A 16,099-nucleotide genomic window follows, 5' to 3' on the forward strand; every position below is an offset into this window, starting at 1 on the left:
GACTTATTTTAACATGTAAGTTACTATGATCAAAAGAGAGGAAATTACAGTTGAGTTTTATGGTACATAGTAATTGTTTATCATAGCTACTTAGGCAAGGATCCTTCTTCCAGGGATAAAATAACTTTCAAAAAATGTCTTCTTTTGTTTCCTTAGGGCAAAGCTGTTGGGGTGACTATTGGCTGCATTCTAGGAATGTTTCCTTTGCTTTTCTTTGGAGGAGGTGAAGAAGATGAAAAACTGGAAAAGAAAAATTAACCCTATTAGAATACCTATAAAAAGATGTAAACTAATGTACCTCAATTACTAAATATGCTGTCACAACATTTAGGAATTAAGACAATAACAGTGTATAGATACGGGATCAAATAATTCAGCATGTATTATGGAAAACACTAACTTATTGTGGCTTGGTTTTCTTAGGACATCTTTTTAAAAAATGTTTAGTATCCATTTTGTGTAAATTGTTGAAATGCTTTTTCATCAATGGCAGTCAACATTTTACCTTTTTATTCGTATATCAAAATATCATTTAAATATCAGTCATTGATGTACTGTACTAAGTTGGGGTTTGCATATTTGTTACTCCATGTGTGTGCATGCATGAAAGGATCTTCTGTTGTTGCTGTTGTTCTCTGGTTACAACTCAGCCTTGAGATGTTTGCCACATTACTTAAGATGTGTAATATAAGTTAAAGGTTTTTTTTACTCTATTTCGGCAACATCAATTTTGTACTGTTTTACATTGAACATTTACAATCATATAATTTTAGTCATTTTTTAAAATCTTAGTCGTTTAAAGGTAGACACACACTTTAAGTATGTGTAAGTATCTATGTGTAAGTAAGTATCTATTATTCACTTTAATTTTCTGACCTCAATGTCTCAAGAGCCAGAGGTTAATCAGAATGAGTAATTATGTGATGTCCTTACTACATAAAACCATATATGTTGGTAAGTGTATTATTTTCAGTTGATTTTTCTTATCTTTAATTTCTCAATTTTAAATCATTACATGGTAGCTTCTGCTCCAAGAAAATGATGATTTTAGGGTCTTTTATAAATGGGGATTGTGGAATTAGGATAAAATAAGGGGTTTGACATGACACTTGGAAATTAAGAGGCTAAAAAACTTTTTTAGAGAAAAAGAAAATAGGAACTGTTGAGAAGGCTTATGGTATAAGTGGTAAAGTTGAAGTCATGTTTGGAAGGTTTAACGAGATACAAATTCTATTGTTTGGGATGGATTTCTTTTTCCCCAAAACATCTTCTCATCTGAATGAATCTGAATACTCCATACTCATAATCCTGATGTCTTATCTTATCACATAGAAGTTTTATTTCTGGATAATTTACTTTGAGGTGAAGACTAAATATTTTATATTTTGCTTTTTGGCTATGAATAGTAATCAAATGTTACGTGAGGAGAAGTTTTTTTTTTTGGTCCTTTTTTTTCTTTGGTGATGTTTAAATAATACTCTAGGTTGAAATTGCTTATTTCCAGCCTTTCATATTTGACATATATAGTACAACTATATATGAGTCATAAATTTTATGAGCCCTTAAAGTTCGTTAGCATGTGGTCTCATATAAATGCTAAAAAATTACTCTTACCTGTAAGAGTAAACTCATCATGGAGGAGAAAAACTGAAATTAAGGTAACTATTTACCTTACCTTAACTATTTCTAAATAGATGCAAAAGAAGGAAAACTTCTTAAGTGGATGGATTTACAGTTACCTTAGTTTAAAATTTATTTGCACATTTTACTTTGACCTCTTATTTTGAGAAGGGCTGTTTTTCCCCCACAAGGCAATTTGTCATAAATTACCCTCTGTGCACTTCAAAATAGCTTAGAGCTATCCTTTAATCATAGATTTTTGAAAGAAAAGAAGAAAATAAATTATCATATCAAAATAAATATATAACATTCTTACTGTGTACAAATAATAGAATAGTCTCATTTGATCAAATTAGAATTCCAAAACTTGACTTCTTAAACAGAATCTTGGTCTGTATCTTCCACATAGTACTACATATATACCAAAAAGAATTTTTTTAATTATTTTAACTGATAGGGTTAGAGTGCTAATTTAAACAACTTTTTTTTTAATGTCCAAGTGCATTTGTTCCTGACTTGTATATTGCCAGTCCTTTCTGTTTTCTAAAAACTATTTTGTTGTGGTGCTTAAATTTTCTTCTTATTAATTTCTTCTTATTATTAATTAAATTTTCTTCTAATTAATTCTTCTTATTAAATCCCATATCCAGAAATCTTGCCTGTGAGTTTAGAAAGGGCTTTGATTATTGGTTTTCACTTTTTGCTCTTGAAAATAATCCAGTCCTACAGAAGCTTTCAGTTTAGCTGAATGTCTGAATAATTATTTAAGGTGTCAAAACATAGTATATATAGCCTTCATGTTGAAAGATCTTTTAATTTGGGAGCATAATAAATATTTGAATCATTCAGATAATTAACTTTCAAAAAATGGAGCCCTTTTGTCCTTATCTAAGGTACACATCTTTTCAAGATCTTATTCTCATGAGTATTGGTGCTTTGCACAAAGTGATTTCTAAAAAATGGTTCCCTTTAAGAGAATGACTTCATAAAACCATAGTTTCATGGTACTTGTCACAAATAACCTTATTTCAGATTGAAACTGGAAGCTTATTTCTCATATTAGCTATTTCTTTTTTGGAAGCACCATAACTATAGTTAAATACAACATGAGCTACTTTAGTACTGTTGGTTTAAAATTCATGTTGTCTGTGTATCATGATTTATTGACTTGTTGATGCATGTGAATTGAGTGCATTTTGTTGCCACTGTATGTTAAATGGTGACCAATGTTTTTACAAAAGAATTGAAAAAAAAATCTTTTAAGAAATTTGGAATGTGGTTTTGATTTTGAAATTTGACTTTCTTCCTGATCTCTATGAGAAGGCTCTGGTTATTCTGTCACTAAAGGAAGTAGAATAAATAAATGCAGATATTTTACAGGATTGTAGCAATGTCACTGAGACAGTAAGATGGAGCTATTTACTACCTCTCTGAAATCCATATTGGAGATTCATTACAGGTTATGAGAGAAGAATGATCCTATATTGAGACAATTTGATATTTAATAGGATGTCAAAAATAACTCTAGAGAGGTTGGCATAAATCACACTGATGGGTCTTTACAGCAGAGATATCCAGGCCTTCTGTAAAATAAATGCCTCATTTACTCTTTTTTTGTAGGAAGTAAATTTTGAAGGTAATGGGAGTTTATCATTAACACAAAAAGTTTATGTAAACCATTTTGAAGTAAATCTTCCTAATTTTAGAATTTTATTTTCTTCCTATCTGAAAAGAATGTATTAAATGGAATGTCATCTTTTTCTTAGTGGCTAAGCACCATTCCCATGGACATTATTATTGTGCTGTAAGGCAGTGCCTCAGGAAAACTTTCATTTTCCTCCCATCTTTTTACTGCTCTGGGCTTTTGGCAATGGCCTTCTCTCTCTAACTTGCCACTTCTCAGCATTATGGACTTCGCAACTAGATAGCGAGTCTTACCAGAAATTTTTTGGGAAATATTAGGCTATGGAACCTTAGTGAGATGATGATGGTGATAATGATGATAATGTTAGCTTCCTTTTATTAAGCACTTTCTTGCTGTCATGTAAGTACTTTACACACTTCACTACATTTAATCACTTTAAATAATGACGTTAAGTTGGTGCTACTATTGTCCCTATATTTTACTGGGTAAATTTTTTAAAAAAATTTATTTATTTGACAGAAGATCACAAGTAGGCAGAGAGGCAGGCAGAGAGAGGAGGAAGCAGGCTCCCCACTGAGCAGAGAGCCCGATGCGGGGCTCCATCCCAGATCCCTGGGATCATGACCTGAGCCTAAGGCAGAGGCTTTAACCCACTGAGCCACCCAGGCGCCCCTACTGGGTAAATTTTATGTGGAAAGTTAGTAGTAGACCCATGAGGTCACTACTAAGTGGACTGGAATCCAACTTCGTCCAAGTTTAAAGCCTGTGTTACTATGCAATAGGGCATCAGTTGAATGGACTTTGTAACATCTCTTCTCTGCTTAGGTTCCTTTTTACCTTCAGGTTTGTGGAGTTAGTTGTTTTCTTACCAAAAACCAAAGGTACTTATAATCTCAATGTTCATTTAAGAAATTCTGTGCATACTACGTGCTCAGAACTGTTCAAGGAACTGAGTGAAAAACCAGAACATTCTTATTCTCCTTAAGTTTATTCTGGGAAGGGGAAACATCAGTCGGGCAAATATACATTTAAGTATTTTTTTATTGCAGATAGTGATAGGTTCCAGAGACAAATGAAACATGGTAAGGGGCATGGAAAGTACTGGTGTGCATATGAGAGTATTTTTATAGAGTGGTCAGGGAAGACCTGAAAGAAGTGAGGACATTAACAATACATGCTATGGAAATCTCAGACATGTGAGGTATGTTTCACTTGGGAATGTATTGTAGATTTTTTTTTTTGTTTTGCACTATTAAGACTTTCTGGATTAAATCTAAATAATATTTAAATATTAGAATTGATAATCCCTGCATATTTATTGACAGCAGTAGATGGAAATGGCCCTGAAGCCTGGGGAAGCTGCCTGGGAATTCATACTGTATATGGATAACCCATGTGCAAATTATTTAGGGTTTGTCTTGTGCTCATCATGAAATCTTTCTAACAGATCACATGTCTTTACCAAAGCAATAAATGCTATTGGTATATGAGCTGTAACACTGAAATTGGTTTCTCTTCCTTAACTTTTAGAAATGAAGTACTACTTAAAGCAAGGACATAAAACATTTTAATTTTGAAGCTTCAGGACTTTAGTGTCTACTGATCTTGTGCTGACAGCAATATGAACCACATGGTGTTGTATATTGGTTTTCATAATAAAATTTATGACATCAAACATGTTAATGCCATTGATGGATTTATGAATGGAAGAAATTTGAGCAAATTCTTTTATTGACACCATTTAAAAAGAATAAGCACCTGAGAGATTGCATGATTTCCCCACAACTACAAGTCAAACTTTTTTTTTACAGGAATAGAATGTGAGAATGGCAACTCAAGAATTAAACTCAAAGGAACTACTTTTGATGAGAGCTGGGGTGAAACTTCAAAACCTGTTTGATGAAGGAATTTTTTGTGAAAATTGTGAAGTTCAGTAAAGATTTGGCATTTGCTAATATGAAAGCTATACATTTGTGTAGTGCTTTACTATTTATAAAATAGTTAGCAGATGCTAGATATACATGGAGTTTAAGAGAGTTAGTTGAAAAAAAATTGAGGGTACTTTAATTAGAATAACAATTTTTCTCTCCTGCATGTCAACCCCACCATCACCATTCTTGCACAACAGTGGTTATTCTATATCTCTTTACCATAGGTCTCAAGTGCATTTTTCTTCCTTATTTTCTCTTCTTTTCCCCAACCTTGGACTAAAGAAAATGCAGTTTTTAGAATACATATAATGTCCCATGCTGTTGGGAGGATAAAAAGACAATTTTTAGTTCATTTTATGGTTAACAGTTTTAACTGTTCTTTCTTCCATACTAATTCATGCTCACATTTCATAAAAAGGAAAAGATCTGACTGTGCTTTAAATGTCAGTACCACAAAGAATGGGATTTCATCCAACTTGTTCATTTCTCTGTCTGTAATGCATTATATAGTGCCTGAAACATGGTGGGTGTACAGTAGATTTGTTTAATGGGTCAAACAGATAGCCAAATGCTTGATGGGAAATATACTATGTATGTATCTTCTGTTCTGCTGGTTATCAAGGAAACAAATACTTGGTTTGGCATGATTTATTCTTAATGAACTTGTGTTGGGGGGCAATGGTGATCATTTTATTTTCTCTTTAATCTGTACTAATTTTTCCCTTGAGGATTAATATCAAGTGTATTAGTCTACAATATCTAGAACCTATAGGCACTCCTCTTTTTTCTGAGTAGGGCATTATTTACCTGACTCTGAGCTTGGTACTCTTCCTGATCTTCTCATTATTTCACAGAGTTCAGCTTTGTATTTCAAATTCTTTCAGTATCACAAACCAAATATTTTAAAACTTTTTGATCTCAAGACTCCTTTCAGCTCTGGAAAAAAAAAATACTGAGGTCCTCAAAGAGCTTTTGCTTATGAAGGTTATAAAAATATTTACTGCATTAGAAATTAAAACTGACAAATTACAAAAATATTTACAATTTATTTTAAAATAGTAGTAAACCAACTTCATGTTAACATGCATGATAACACATTTTATGAAGATAATTTTCTGAAAGTATAATTTAGTGAGAGGAGTAGCATTGTAGATCTCTTTAATGTCTGACTTTCTAGAAGACATCTGGATTCCCATATTTTTTTTTCCTGCATTCAATCTGTTTGATATTTATTTTGTTTGAAGTATATGAAGAAAATTTTGCCTCCCACAGATATATAATTGGAAAAAAGAATATTTTAATAATCTTTTTATATGACTAGATTTATTCTTGGACACTACTAACAACGTACAGGGGGTAATTTCCAAACAGTTCATTGCACTATAGAATTCAAAACCGTATCAATGAAATTTTGCACTGGATTATATTAAAACCTATTGGTCTACCTTGCCCTTTGACTGAACATTTTCCCATGCATGATTTTGTAACACCATACATTTGGAAATTATTGATTCACCAATCATGCAGATCTTCCCAATGTTAAATCATTTCCCACATAAAATGTAAAAATCATGTATAATATGACCAGTGATATCATTTAAAAAGCACCTCTTAAGTATTGGGAAGCTTACAAATTCAGATGACAGATAACATGTTTCCCAAAATTCCGATTTTCATGTGAAAGCTTAAATTTTGTCATTGGAAACACATACCATTAATTTTCCTTGAAGTGACCATTCATGTTTATGAAAATGTCTGCCAAATATGCACTTCTGAATAACCAAGTTTATCTCATTAAACAATCTCATAATTGCTTTTCTCTAAGACAACCATCATATTTTGGTATCCCCAGAAGTACTTTGCACATTTGCCATTTCATACAGAATATTAAAAAGACATTTACTCAACAGTCAATATTTAAAATAAATAATTTTTATTGCTTTTTGAAGGACATGGAGTAAAGCTTTTCTTCTCCCTCTCCCCCAAATACAAATGCATGGTAATGAAGAGTACGATGAATACTAGTGTTTTTATTCATTCTAATGCTGCTTTTACCTACTGTAGCTTTTGCATATCAGTGAACATGTCACCACACTGAAAATAGGGTTTTAGTATATTATGAAACTGTTTTTGACCTCACAGACTCCCTAGGAATCTGCAGACTATGCTTTCATCCTTTGAGAACTGCCATCCTGAACTTTCCTAATTAGTTTAGATTAGATTTAGCTGTAAGTAACAAAACCCCAAAATAACAGTAGCTGAAACAAGATGGGCCTTTATTTCTCTCTCAGATAAAATTGTTGTAGTATGTTGTCCAAGGCTTGTATAAGGGTTGTGTACCACAAAGTAACAAAGCTCAGATTTCCATCCTTCTGCTTCATCATGTAATTAGTTTTTGTTCTCAGTAGTCACTTCACGATCTAAAATGGCTGCTTTAGCTCTGGCTATCTTCAGTCTATCCAGAAGGAAGGAACTAGAAAGAAAAGGGCTTGAACCAACTTTTAAGTTGCCACATTGACACATCTTAGGTATCAGACCTCTGTCATACAAACACTGAACTGAAAGAGATGCTTGTAAATCTTCCCATCTGTATGGCTGAATATATAGCCATACCACTGAATATATAAATTAGATGGCTGAATATATAAATTCAAAGGAGGAAAGGACATTTGGGGGGAGAAACTAGCTATGTATCACAGTCTGTCGTTTTGGCTACCAGATATTCATGTCTCGCCTTTCTCTCTACATAAAAAACACCCATCCACAGGGGAGTGGGCTATAATGTCTGTGCAGTGACTGCGTTCAACTCCAGGAATATATTGTTCTCTCTATAAGGCTTTAAATTGGGTCATTGGTATCAGATATTCTATAAATGAAAAAAGTATCTGCCCCAAACACCAAGTATGCAATAACCACTTCTATTCAGAAAAGGAAAGAATAAAAAATACAACAATCACTAGTTGCTAGAAATCATTACGTCCACCACTACCATATCTCAGCTCATCTAGTTGAAGGCAGTGGAGACCTGTCTAGGCAGGACTCCAAAGAGGAATGAACATTTTAGAAGTGAGTTGACTTCTAAAGTTGCTTTTAGCTGGGGGGCTTTTGTCCATTCTTACTCTGTCAGGAGGCTGATAATTTTGGTTTTGTGTATTTTAAGTCTTGCTTCTAGGGGACAGAAACCAGGAGAGCTTTTGGTGGAGATATAATCAGAAGCCTCAAGCATATGTAATTCCCTCTCAGAAAATTTGCAAGATTGTAGAGCTATTTAGGATAGGAGGCAAAATTAAGCAGAGAGCCTTATGAAACAAAGATTAAATTCAGAACCTGCTGGAAGAGGGGACCTGGGGAACAGCCTAGGTTATCACTTGAAGATTCTGAAGGCCAGGGCAAAGGTAGAAGAAGCCTTATGTCAATGTTTGCAACTCTGCCTTGATTTATCATGATTTCTAGCTGGATTAGGGTGAATACTATATTGTCCTAGCAAAAGGAAGGATGAACCTTTCTGGAGGAAGATATTACCAGAAGCCTAGAAAACTTTTAACACCTGGAAATTAATTGAAGATTCTGAGACATTCCAAAAGATAGGATCACATGACCAAAAACCAAGGAAAAAAGAGATACAAGAAACAGACCCACAGTTAATCCAGATAATGGAGTTAGCTGACAAGAACGCTAAAATAACTTATTTTTCTTTCTTTTTTTAAAAATAAAAGATTTATTTATTTTGGAAAGAGAGAGCATGCACGCAGGGAGTGACAGAGAGGGAGAGAGAAATTCTAGCAGACTACTTGCTGAGTGCATAGCCTGATGTGGAGCTTGATCTCAAGACACTGAGATCATGACCTGAGCTGAAACCAAGAGCTGGATGCTTAACTAGACTGCGCCACCCAGGGACCCCTCTTCTTTTAAAAATTTTAATTGCAGTATAGTTAACATGTGTTGTTTATTTTAGTTTCAAGTGTACAATCTAATGATAACTCTTATTTTTGTTTGAGAAAAGGTACAGGGGAAAAAAAAAGGTTGAGGCTTTCATCAGAAAGTTAGTCTATAAGATTAATAAAAAATGAACATTCTATAACTGCATGCAATATCTGGAATCAACAACAAATTAGGTGGATATAACAGTGAATTCGCACACAAAAGACAATTAGTGACCTGCAAGATAGGTTGGTAGGGAACAATGCACACTGAAGCATAGGAAGAAGAAAGTAACAACAACTTTTGGAGGCATGTGGGCACAAAAAGTGCTTTTAAAAATGTGTAGATGCAAAGAGAGGAGATAGAGAATGGGAGGAAGAAGGAAAACTATGAATATTTAAAGACCCAATTTCTTTGTATGATCATCTCAATAGATGCAAAAATAAATTAACAAAATCTAGTAAAACCAACACCCATACAAGATACACAGATGGCATATTAGCACATGAAAAGATGTCAATGTCATTAGTCACGAAAATACAAATTAAAATCACACTCCTAGAATGGCTAAAATTGAAAAAAATACTGTATCAAGGGTTGTTGACGAGGATGTGGGACACTGTTACATAATAACATTCCCGGTAGGGAAGTAAAATGGTGTAACCACTTTAGAAAGTAAACTTGTGGGTGATGGATGCATTCTTTATCTTGATTTTGGTGATGACACATGCCAAGACTCACCAAATTTTATACTTCAAATATTTGCAATAAAGTTGTATTAAAGTAGCCCCCCCCAAAAAAAAGAAAAAAAGGAAAAAGTAGTTATTGCTATACAGTTGTCTTTAACTGTCACCCTGCATCTTCTGAACAGGAAATAGTTTCTAATTCTTTGTTCCCAAATCACTTTTTAAGTCCATTATAGTACTTATCAGAGATCTCAGTTATCCATTATTCTGAAATTTGGGGGCTGGAAACAATAAGTTACTATTTCTCATATTTCTGTGTGCTGGCTGGGCAATTTCTCTGCTGGTCTTGCTTAGATTCAGTCGTGTGGCTGTAGTCAGGGGTGAACTGGCAGAAGCTGAAGGTTTTAAGATGGTTTGGGCATAGATGGGTGGAAGACTACGATTTCCCTCACCACATAGTTTCTTACCAGTTCTTGGTCTAACCAAATCTTCCTTACATGGCAGTTGGGTCCCTAGAAAGTAAAAGTAGAAACCATTGAGGTCTCCTAATGGAGATTTTATGCCCGACAACTCCTGCCACCTTCCCTTGGTGAAGACAAGTTACAAAATCAGCCCAAATTCAAGGAATGGAGAAGTTGACTCTATCCCTTTAGTGTGAGAAATGGCCATGTCATACTGCAAAGGGGCATGGACACAGGACGGCATTATTCATCGGAGACCATTATTTTAATGATCTAGTCTTCCAGATAATGCCTTATTATCGCAGGCATGTTTTTCATACCTGTATCCTTTCTGTTGTATCATAAGTTCTTTGAAGGTAGGAGTCATATCTTACTTATCTTTGTATTTTTCTTTGCAAATATTGCAGAACTTTGCACATTGTGTAAAAAGTTTTGAATTTCTCTGGATGCTAGGAGAAATAAAAAGTCAGTGGAAAAAAAAAGCTTAAGTTGAAAATGCATCATTGCAGTAGTAGGGTAGAAGAGATATATTGCGAAGCATTTAAAATCATAATCTCCAGGCAAAAGCCAATAGTGACCATTGAGGAGTCATCAGAATATCTTAATAATCATAGCATTGTTTTTTTGTGGGTATTTGTTTGGCAAAGAAGGAAAGGTAATACAATCCCCAATTTTATAGAGAGAACAGTTGCAAAGCTCTTTAAGCAGCTGGAGCTTTATTTAAATACAACTCTTCTGATTCCATATTCTAGGCTTCTTTTTTCTTCAAATTTTATAGGACTGCATTGTTCTAGACAACCGGAGAGAGGGGTGGATAACTTAGGGGCTTTAAATTTACTAAGTAAACATTCTATCCTTGGTATCCTCCTTTTTGTATGTGTTTTTCTCTGTAGCAAATGAAAGATTTAAAAAGAACAATGCTTAAGATGCTTAAAATAAACTTTCCTCATTTCCTTCAAGTCTTTTCTATTTCTAAGCAATTGGATTTCGAGAGAAAAAGTATGTTGTTGAGCAGTTCTGCCAAAAGCTTACTCCAAATTCTTTAGTCTTTCCTGGAAATTGTAGCTAGTGTTTCGTCTATCTGCTATTAACACATTACCCTTTGCATGCCTTCTGATATCTGGCATATTTTATAAACAGGCTGAATTGTCTAAGCTGGATTCCAGCTACATTCGATTTTATAATTATATCTTTCTGCAATATTCTTCCCACACAGATGGCTAATAAATAGTTTCACTTACTAATTTAAGATTCAACTTTTCTCTTTGTCTCTGCAAAATTTAGAAATTCAAAATGCAATTCAGAAAAAACTGTCTTCCATACTCACTTTTACCATTATGTCTTTGGTGCCCAGTAATGAACCAGATTATGAGGGAAGTGGCTCAAGAGAGTCATGAGATCCAAGTCCTTCTTTTGAGGATCTTCTGCTGTCAGGGAGATGGACAACCTTGGGTACTCGGCAAGTTCTAGAATTCTGTAAATCTAAGTGAGTGACGCACATGGGTCACAACAATGCTGTTAAGTTCTTGTAATGCATCTTATTTTAGTTTTTTTTGTTTTTATATAATTCAACAAAGGGTGACTAAGTCAGCTTGACACAGTATATTGGTTCATCTTTACTCTGCAGTTAAGACTTCACGTCAGTAACCTAAATAAAAACATTGCATCTTTCCAATTTGGAAAAAATATAAATGAAATATAGCAATCTTAAAGAGCAAGACATTAATTCAGTCTAAATCAGTGAGTTAAATCTTTCATGATTCCATGGCTCCCTCTGAATACCATTAGCACATTGTTTCACATCTGTTGTGTGATGCCTCAACACTGAGGCAAAGGCCGTATCTGATGTGTTATTGGGTCCTTGGTATTTATCATGATACCATATTATGGGTTATCCCTCTTTCTACCTGGTTTTTTATTAGGTCTCTATCAATTTTGAACTTCTGAAGGCTTGGTAAGGAAGTTGTAAACTAATTAAAAAGACATGGATGGATTTAAACTACTCACCCATTTGCAGTGTGTTTTTTAAGCTTTCTGAACGTCTGAGGGGAGTGGTTGCTGCTGATAGACCTGGCAGTGGTCATATGGGAAGATCTACTTTCATGGCTGAAAAGTCTTTAATTTTTCTGAAGCTTTGCTATTAGTATTTGTCACTCAGAAACCAGCAGTTCTAAGCTGATCATTTCCTAGCTGTGGGAGCTCACACAAGATGACTAGCCTCTCTGAAGTCTCAGAGTGTTCCCATTTATAAAATTGAGACAATGATATCTCTCTTTAGGGCTGTAAGGATTAAAACTCTCTATAATGCCTGGTGAAATGCTAGGCATATAGAAGGTGCTCAGTAAATGGTTGTTGTGTAGATAGCTGTTTTCAGAACTCTTTCTGGTCTCCAATTTATTGGAGATTTTATACACACACACACACACACACACACACACACACACACATATTTAAAAGAGAAATCTTGAGTATTTTTGAGCTGAGGAATGTGAGAGTGAAAACGTTCCACTTTCTCTCTCGTTAGACCTTTATTGTGTGACTTTAAGTATTGAAATCTCAGTCTGTCAGACACACCTTTGATGAAGTTAAGCAACCAAAAGATCAAACACATGGCTTTGAATTTGTTTGCAGCACTACAACCCCTAAAATAACTGTACCGAAGTATGATGATTTGGGGCCTTCCAATAGTTTTCTTGCATGTTGTTGAAAACTGATAAGGTCCTATGAAACACCTGTAGTTTCACTGAAATAATGTTTAAATCCAAGTCCCAGGTTTACTAGTTATTTGATCCTGGTCATTTAGCTCATCTGCAAATTGAGTATTAGACACTATTATTAGTACTCACAGGCTTATTTTAAGATGGAAGGAGACTTCGCATGGAAAATGGCTTTGTCATTTGGACAGCTGTTGTCTTACATATACCACACATTCGTGGGGGTGGAAATGGGACTTCCATTTAATGGTAAACTTCAGACACACCTCCTTTCTCATGTGAAATAGGACTGACTACTGTTCACTGGATTCTTCAAAACCGGGTAGAAGGAGCTATTTCATCTCATGGCATTTATTTCTTTAGGAGCTATATATTTTAATAGTTTTTTAAATTTATTTTTTATTTTCAGCATAACAGTATTCATTATTTTTTGCACCACACCCAGTGCTCCATGCAATCTGTGTCCTCTATAATACCCACCACCTGGTACCCCGACCTCCCAGCCCCCACCCCTTCAAAACCCTCAGATTGTTTTTCAGAGTCCATAGTCTCTCATGGTTCACCTCCCCTTCCAATTTCCCCCAACTTCCTTCTCCTCTGTATCTCCCCATGTCCTCCATGCTATTTGTTATGCTCCACAAATAAGTGAAACCATATGATAATTGACTCTCTCTGCTTGATTTACTTCACTCAGCATAATCTCTTTCAGTCCCGTCCACGTTGCTACAAAAGTTGGGTATTCGTCCTTTCTGATGGAGGCATAATACTCCATAGTGTATATGGACCACATCTTCCTTATCCATTTGTCCATTGAAGGGCATCTTGGTTCTTTCCACAGTTTGGCGACCGTGGCCATTGCTGCTATAAACATTGGGGTACAGATGGCCCTTCTTTTCATGAAATCTGTATCTTTAGGGTAAATACCCAGGAGTGCAATGGCAGGGTCATAGGGAAGTTCTATTTTTAATTTCTTGAGGAATCTCCACACTGTTCTCCAAAGTGGCTGCACCAACTTGCATTCCCACCAACAGTGTAAGAGGGTTCCCCTTTCTCCACATCCTCTCCAACACATGTTGTTTCCTGTCTTGCTAATTTTGGCCATTCTAACTGGTGTAAGGTGATATCTCAATGTAGTTTTAATTTGAATCTCCCTGATGGCTAGTGATGACGAACATTTTTTCATGTGTCTGATAGCCATTTGTATGTCTTCATTGGAGAAGTGTCTGTCCATATCTTCTGCCCATTTTTTGATATGATTGTCTGTTTTGTGTGTGTTGAGTTTGAGGAGTTCATTATAGATCCTTAACCTTTCTCTATTACTAGCTTGACTTCTCCCCTCTCTGGGTATATATCTACCATATTTTGCTTACAATGGTTGGTTTGGGGAGAATTTGTCACTACTTATTGGGTTTCTGCTTCCCTGCAGAGATGTGGACCGCTGGTTAATTTGTCATCTGCTTCCCTGCAGAGAAGTGGACCACTGGTTAATTTTATTAGAAAACATTTTGTTCCTGTCCAGAAAGACCCAAGTTTTATCAAAGATGCCTGTGACTTGATAGCTGTTCTGCCTAATTCCAGGGTGAAGAACTAGCAAGCTCATTGTTGCCACTGTATACCTCACCCGTATTTCCACCCAATCCTTTATTCCCATAAGCCTGCTATTTCATCTTCAACTCAAAACGTTTTATCTGAACTCAGAAAGTTTAGACTCAGGTGGGGAAAAAGAAAGAGTATTCTTTATTAATCTACTAAAAAGTAAGGGCTAACTTATCCCAAACTGATCCTTCAGAGTCTGGCCTCTGAAAAACTCCCTAGAAACCAGTTACAGTTGAAAGTTTAAGACAAGCAAACCGACTTATGGTAGAACCCTGAGGTGACAAGGTAGCTGGGATAGCTTGGTTTCTTCAGCTGATGAATGCTGAGGCAATGACATAAGGACAGTGCCAAGGTTCTGCCACACGGTGGCTGGGACCACAGGTCTGGACTCTAGCTGTAGATCATACCGTGTGAGGAGTTTGTATTCTCTTAGCCATGCAACTTAAAAGCTCCACAGTCTAAAGACTGAGGTTTCTCTTCCAGTGCCTGAAGTTTTGCCCTCCTAGGTACTTGAATACTGTTCAAATGCAGTGGGAAGCAGGTTCACATACCTCCTATGGCTTTTATCTCTGAATTCCCCCCACCCTGAACATGGTCCAGAAAGCCTGGTGTGTGTGTGTGCTCCTGACTTGATTATCCATCCTTGGTCGCTGTCACCTCTAAACCTTAGCATTATCTTCCCCAACGGAGTGATCATAATTTACCTAGAGCTCTCTAGTTGACAAATTTCATACAGATTATCTCATTTGGCTAAGACAACAACATTGAAGATACAGGTATTCCTTACCCCATTTCATAGGCAAGGAACTTGAATCCTGAGAACTTCAAGGTCATAATGAATGAATGACAGAGGTGGTTCTCTGTTCTCTGTTCTCTATGCTCAGTCACTTTATAATCTTTTCGTAGGTGTCGCCATTTCCATAAACATCTATTGGACCACACAGCAATGCATGATTCCCTTGTTGCTATGGGAATAGTTGAATGCCTTGTTTTCCAAGTCTTTTTCTTTACCTCAGATAGCAGTTCCAGTGATGGATTTTGCTTCAAATAAAAATAGCCCATCTCTCTGTGTGCTCAATTTATTTCTCAAAATTACACCAAAGCTGATATTGAAGTTGGTAGCACCCTGATGCCGCAGAAATGGTATCTCCAGAGATAAATGAAAGAATACTAGGTTAGGATGGATCTGGAAGAATGGAAATTTTTTTATTTAGAGCTCAAAGGGAAGATTGGATGATAGGAGGGGAATGGGGAAACATTAGGAAAGAAGAGGTGTTAGAAGAAAGAGAAGTCAGGAAATGACAGATGTTGGTGAGGATGCAGAGAAAGGGGAACCCTCCTACACTGTTGGTGGGAATGGAAACTGGTACAGCCACTCTGCTAAACAATATGGAGGTTCCTCAAAAAGTTGAAAATAGAGCTGCCCTACAACCCAGCAATCGCACTACTGGGTATTTCCCTAAAGATGAAAATGTAGTGATCTGAAGAGGCATGTGCACCCAAATGTTTATAGCAGCAATATTCA

At 35.7% G+C, this 16,099-nt stretch overlaps 1 protein-coding gene across 1 annotated transcript in view; it reads left to right on the forward strand.

Moving 5' to 3' along the window:
- Positions 1-2,887, forward strand: part of TMEM65 (transmembrane protein 65) — a 67,448-nt gene extending 64,561 nt beyond the window's left edge. Inside the window, exon 7 of the mRNA XM_082721731.1 lies at positions 157-2,887. Coding sequence (XP_082577857.1) covers positions 157-258 — 102 coding nt within the window. The 3' untranslated portion in view covers positions 259-2,887. The remainder of the gene's footprint in view (positions 1-156) is intronic.
- The last annotated feature ends 13,212 nt before the right edge of the window (positions 2,888-16,099 follow it).

The sequence above is a fragment of the Mustela nivalis genome, assembly GCF_964662115.1.
Source record: "Mustela nivalis genome assembly, chromosome: 2".
NCBI classification, from domain to species: domain Eukaryota; kingdom Metazoa; phylum Chordata; class Mammalia; order Carnivora; family Mustelidae; genus Mustela; species Mustela nivalis.